General features: G+C 35.3%; 1 protein-coding gene across 2 annotated transcripts; it reads left to right on the top strand.

The window, feature by feature from the left end:
- Positions 1 to 337: 337 nt before the first annotated feature.
- On the top strand, positions 338 to 4,482 carry LOC115992696 (receptor-like protein kinase FERONIA). Of its 2 annotated transcripts, XM_031116923.1 has the most exons (3): positions 338 to 485; positions 1,548 to 1,780; positions 3,190 to 4,482. In XM_031116923.1, the coding sequence occupies exon 3, from the start codon at positions 3,237 to 3,239 to the stop codon at positions 4,422 to 4,424; it is 1,188 nt and encodes a 395-aa protein (XP_030972783.1). In that variant the 5' UTR covers positions 338 to 485; positions 1,548 to 1,780; positions 3,190 to 3,236; the 3' UTR covers positions 4,425 to 4,482. The 2 variants fall into 2 exon arrangements, with proteins under 2 accessions (XP_030972783.1, XP_030972784.1); XM_031116924.1 differs by lacking the exon at positions 1,548 to 1,780.
- Positions 4,483 to 6,383: the final 1,901 nt, after the last annotated feature.

Below are 6,383 nucleotides of genomic sequence, written 5' to 3'. Positions count from 1 at the left end.
AGGCTACAACCAGTTTTGTAGCTAAACTTTGTCCTTCTCATAAATATCTTGTGAAAATTCAAACCCAAGTCAGCGTGCAACTGGAGATGCCGCTTGTGCTACCGTTGCTTGTTAACAGCAAACTTTGTGTCAGAATTTTTGTACTTGGTGTTAGGATTATTGTAACATCCCAGCAATTAAAAAAAAATAATAATAAAAAAAGAAGAAGAAGAATTTAATGTCAAATTTTTATTGGATCACACATGCCCACCTAACCCAACAATCCCCCGCCACTCATTCATACAAATATCTCTTTTCTCTCTTTGGCTGGCCACACTCATTCTTTGTTCTTGTCTTTTTCATTTTCTCTCAACATAACACACACACTCCTCTCACTCACTCTCCCACCGGTACACTTCACACCACCATATACACCATAATTTTTCTGACAAGATCACCGAAAAATCCTTAGGAATCTCTAAGCATCTTCATCCCTTTTATTTGAGGTAAAGATTTCTAATCTTTATGATGGGTTTCATGATTTTGCTTGAGGTTCTTTTAATCTTAGTTTTGATAATGATATTCATGTGATTTATGAGCTTTGGAAGTGATATTCATGTGTTTATATGTATGAGTTTTGTCTTGGTGGCTTTATTTGATGAGTGGGTTTATAGTTTTTATAAAGGTGATTATCTAAGTGGTGAAGATTTGGGGGTTTTGGCCTTTTAATGTGAAATAAATGGTGAATATAATTTTTATTGATTTTTTGGAGACTTTTGTTGTAAATGGTTGGTAACTCAATCTTGCTATAATCAACGAGACCTTAATTAATTCTATTGGAGGTTGGTTACTTGAGGTTTGTTAGCCTTTGGCTTGGTAGGCCTAGACTCGATGTTAAGGTCCTTATTCTTGATAAGATTGTGACTTTGTATAATCCAATTGAAGTTTTGTAATATATTCATGTATTATGTGGAGACACATGATTTTTAGTTATTGTTCGTAAATGTGTTATAGAGCTCTGACTTGCAAGTCCAAATCTTTTATGCTTTAATTAAAAGTTTGCCACATGTCCTCTTAATTAAATAAATTCTAATTTTATGCTTTTATTATTTGTTGCCTAAAATAAATAATAGTAGATAAGTTAAAATTAAAAAATTAAAAAAAAAAAAACCATCAAGGCCAAGACAACCCCACAACGGGTCCACCACCACCACCTTCGCTGACGGTAGGAGCAACATATTGCCGATGTCGTCAACTCTGACCAACCACCATCACTACCTTGCCGACGGTGGTAGCAAGACTATCAAAAGTTATAGAGAAATAAAACCTCAAACCAAAGGACAGCTTTTTCTCTCTCATATTGTTGTATGTCTCTCATGGATTTTCAAAATTTTCTTGCACTTTCTCTCTATTTCCTTTTCCTTTTCTATCTTCTTGATCCATCTCATTCTCCTATTCAATTGCCCGGATGACTTGTAGACAAGAAAATGCATATCTCACACTCTCTCTCTATTTGTTGTGTATGTGTTTGTGGAAATGCCACTACGAATGGTTTGAATTTGATACAGTTTTTCACAAGCAAGGATCAGTGCCTGAAACTTAAGAAGGGCGATTTCTTCGAAGCTTTTTATCCCATTCATCCAAGGTCTCTCTCTATGTTTATTTTGATAAACTTCAAGTTGTGGTGGTATGGGTGTGGACTAGTGGTAGTGGCTGGCTAGCATTGATGACGTCGGCGATCTGTGGTGGTAGCGGTGTGGCTGGTGGCGATGGTTAGTCGGCACAGACGTCGTCGACGAAGGTACAATTATGGAATGTCTTGGCTTGGGTGGTTTGTTTTTATTTATTTATTTACTATTGTTTATTTTAGGTAACAAGTAATAAAGGCATAAAATTAGAATTTAATTAATTAGGAGATATGTGACAAACTTTTATTGGTGGAGTATAAAGTGAAGTAGGTAAAATGAAACCAAAGATTTGGACTCGTGTAGTAGTTATAGTTAAGGGTTTGTTGATTTGTTTATTATTTTTAATTCGATCATTTTTTTTTGAGTCGATAAACATTTAGTTAAAAAGATATTTATTTATATTTAATCACTAGTGTTAAAAAGATTTATTATTATTTATTTTCTTTTTTTCATGCAAATTATGTTAACAGTGCAATGGACATACTCAAGGGGGATTCTAGCCTTTTATCCCTATTTTAAAAAATATTTGGCAAGATACTCCTGTTTTGAAACTATATAGGTTCGTGCCCCTGTTTTGAAACTCGATTGGTAGAAAATCGAGTATGGGGTGATCAAACTTTAAAAAAATAAATAAATAAATTGCATGGAACTCGAGTTCCATACCTATAGCGGCGTTTAGGAAGACCTATAGTGGCATTTTCATGCAATTTTTTTTATAAGTTTGATTGCCCCATACTAGGTTCAGGGAGCCCTATAGTGACGTTTTAAAGCCCTTTAGTGGCGTTTTAAAGCCCTATAGTGGTGTTTTCATGCAATTTTTTTTTATAAGTTTGATCGCCCCATTTTAGGTTCAGGGAGCCCTATAGTAGCATTTTAAATGGAACTCAAGCTTGCCCTATAGTGGCATTTTAAATGGAACTTGAGCTCCATGAACTCGAGTTCCATGCAATTTTATTTTTTTATTTTTATTTTTTTAAGTTTGATCGGGCATAACTCGATTTTAAACCTAAACGAGTTTTTCATTGAAACTTGATTTTGAGAAAATCAAGTTTCAAAACAGGGGCATGGACCTTTATAGTTTTAAAATAGGGGCATATTACCAAATATTTTTAAAAATAGGGGTATAATGCTAGAATCCCCCACACTCAAGTCCTTAAAGTTTCTCAAAAAAAAAAAAAAAAACAAAAAAACAAAAAAACAAAACAAAAAACAAAAACAAAAAGTCCTTTGACGGCTGCAAAAGATAAGAGTTAATACTCACCACAGCAAACGTTCTTTATTACAAGATCTTTCTTAATATATATATATATATATATATTTTTTTTTTTTTTTTAATGATTGCATCATTGCATTGCATGCTATCATTTTTGACTGATGGGTCAGCAATCATACATATATTTAAATCTAAATCTAATGGTTTATTTTATCAATCATTCATAGTCATAGAGAACGATAATAATAAGACTTCTTATGCATGCTCATGAATGATGTTTTATTGTGGTTATGGACAATCTCAATGCAGTGACTTCAACAGCTTTGCCGGCTTTTTCTCAATTGAGTGAAGCGTCAATGGAAGGTGTTTCAAAGTTATTCAGAACTTTCTGGAAGAGATCAAAACCAAAACCATCTTCACCTCTTCCTGAGGGATTATGCCATCAATTTTCACTGGCTGAGATGAAGATTGCTACCAATAACTTCGATGATAAATTACTAGTTGGTGAGGGTGGTTTTGGCAGAGTATATAAGGGGTTTATTGATGACTGTAACAGAACCGTTGCAATAAAACGGTTGAAACTCAAGCCGGGACAGGACTTAAGGAAGAACTTAAGGACCGAGATGGTGTTGCTTTGCCAGCTACACCACCCTAACCTCGTCCGACTCATCGGATATTGTATTGATGAAGGCATGAATATCGTCTACGAGTTCATAGTCAATGGAGACCTCTCCAGAAAACTCTTCCGCGATTACCACGATCGCCTCTCGTGGAAACAAAGACTAAAGATTTGCGTTGGAGTAGCGCGTGCACTGCACTACCTTCACACTGGGGTCAAGCAAACTATTATCCACGGCGACGTGAAGCCAGCCAACATTCTGTTGGACAAGAATTGGGAGGCCAAGTTGTCAGATTTCAGGATGTCCAACATGCTTTCCCCGGGTTTCAAATTCATGGAAATCGGAGGGGATACGGATACTACGATTTGCGGTACCTTGGGATATATGGATCCCCAATATGTCTTTACGCAAAGGCTGACTGATAAAAGCGACGTCCACTCTTTTGGTGTGGTACTGTTGGAAGTACTCTGTGGGAGAAAAGCATTTGAATTGATGGAAGAGCCGCATTTTCTTCCTGAGTGGGTCAAAAAATGCAAACGAGAAGGGACCATCAATAAGATAATTGATCCGTATCTGATGGGGAAGATAGCTCCAGAGTGTTTCAAGATTTACGTCGGCATTGCCATTTCTTGTGTGCGAATTAACGGAGAGGCTCGTCCCACCATGGGTGAAGTGGAGTTAATCCTGGAACATGCACTGGAGCTACAACAGAGTGCAGATGCTGCAATGAAGGATGTAGATCCTACTGGTGACGTCTGTATCTATCCCATTGATGAATATACCTGCAATGTTTCTTCAGGAGAAGCTTCTCCCCTCATCTTTGAAACCTATAGTTCTTCAATGCCTGAGCTTGAGGAATTTAGTTCGGATTCAGATAGGTCGAGGGAATATATTTTGAACTCTGCCACTCCAAATGACCAATGATTAATCAAAAACAATTAAATATTCTTGAAGAATGTTGATCGAAATTGCATTAATTCCCATAAGCTAAGCAGGTTCTGCATTTATTATTATTATTATTTTTCATTAGCCCATGAGTTGGGTAATAGATTAATTTGAGAATATTGTGAGGTGAGTTGTTGTTGTGTCCCTAAATTGTTCTTAATTAGTAAATTATGTTAGATTCATCTTTAGGTAAATTTATAGTAGAAGTGTTTCAGAATCCCAAGAGATTGGCGACAACTCCTTGTTATTTGGTTGAGTTCAATGTCTTTAGAATAAAATTTGAAAAGTTTGTTATTTGCAAAATGTAAATGAATTTATTTTACCATTGAGTTTCATGTAGTTGCAGACTTCTTAATGGCTATACATGTGTGAGTAAAATCTCACATTAAGTAAGAATGATAAGAGAGAGTGATTAACATAGTTGGACCCAATTTTATAGGCATAAGCTTTTGGATTAAGTGGTGTCCTTATATATTAAGCCTTCAATTGAAGGCTCTCCAATGAGAGAGATGTATTTTAGATATGAAAACTTAGATATTGTCACATCTACGATACTGGATTTTTTGGTATGTTTAAGTACGTATTTTTCGTTCAAATCTTCTCAATCTCAAAAAAAAAAAAAAAAAAAAATGATACAATGAGTGTTTCTTAGGTCAAAGGAATATTGAAGTGTGTATGTTTTCATAAACAGGTTAGTGAGGAAAAGTTGTCAAGAGTAGATGGGTTAGTTTCCTTGCACAAGAACAAGGTGACAAATAAATTGATAATAAATTTTGACATGCCGAGATTTTCCTATAAATTGGTGGCACTCTGCACTCTAGTTATTGCTATAGAATGGACAAATAGAAATGAAAACCACAAGTCAAAAGTCAAAGACATATTACTTCAACAAGAGTAATGTCCATGGCACAGCAATCATCAACAGTGAAAGGAGATGCAATCTCACAGTTTGCAGTCTTGTAAGAAATAAGAGAGAACACACAAAAAATGGTGATATAATGCGAATCCCAATGTTACTAGTTTGTTCCCCTTGCAATAGGCATTGAGCTATTGACTGAGGAGAATATAGAGTAATGCATAGGCTTGTGTAGAAATAAAATAGAGAATGATGCATTAATTGCATTATGGATGGGGGAATGTGCAGTTGAACTCTACCCAAGCCTCCACCCTTTGCTTGGTAGGGGGAGGAACTCAGCGGAGAGAATTATCCAGATCAGACTACTTGTTGGAAGCTGAATTACTCATAGTCGAAGTTTAGTGTTAGAATGGTTTCATTTGGATTGATATAATTGCCTTGTAATATTAGGAAATGGTATAGCATGTATGACATGATATCAGTAGCAAATTCTGCGATAATCTAAGTGGATAAAAAAGAAAATAGAATGACATTAAAGATCATGTGGAATATGGACCCAATGGGACTATCAGTATCTACACAGGGAACTTCTATTGACAATGCTTGGGAAATCAATGAGTGGTTATTGGATACTTAGGAATATAATATCAAATTTTGTATCCTTAAACTGCTGTTATTTGTTGCCAATGAGCTATAGCTCAATTGATACTTTCCTCCCGTAACAAATGGATTGTGAGGTTGTGAGTTCAAAATCCATTGGGTGTGTGTAACTTAACAATAAAAAAACTGCTGCTATTTTGTTGATATTTAATTTTACAAGAGATTCGAAAATATTATTGTCTTTAGATCTTCATATTAGTATAGTATCTATCAGTATATTTTGTTTTTTGTTTTTTTTTTTGATGTCTTACATGCATTTCGGGATATCTATTGGTTCTATTGCAAGGTAAGCAGTTTGCTGACCTTGTAAAATAAAACATTTGTAGAGTTAATTATTGGTAGAAAGATCTCATTAGTGCAATCAATTTGTTTTCCAAGCCAGCAAGTGACTAAAACCTTTTTGTGAGGAAGTGGATGCAGAC

This window comes from Quercus lobata, chromosome 5 (genome assembly GCF_001633185.2).
Source record: "Quercus lobata isolate SW786 chromosome 5, ValleyOak3.0 Primary Assembly, whole genome shotgun sequence".
Classification (NCBI taxonomy): Eukaryota; Viridiplantae; Streptophyta; class Magnoliopsida; order Fagales; family Fagaceae; genus Quercus; species Quercus lobata.
The sequence above is the reverse complement of the archived record's forward strand: the minus strand, read 5'-3'. Positions and strand labels throughout refer to the sequence as shown.

What these genes read in the sequence shown, in the direction of transcription:
- LOC115992696 (XM_031116924.1), top strand. Translation starts at nt 3,237, where the DNA reads ATGGAAGGTGTTTCAAAGTTATTCAGAACTTTCTGGAAGAGATCAAAA.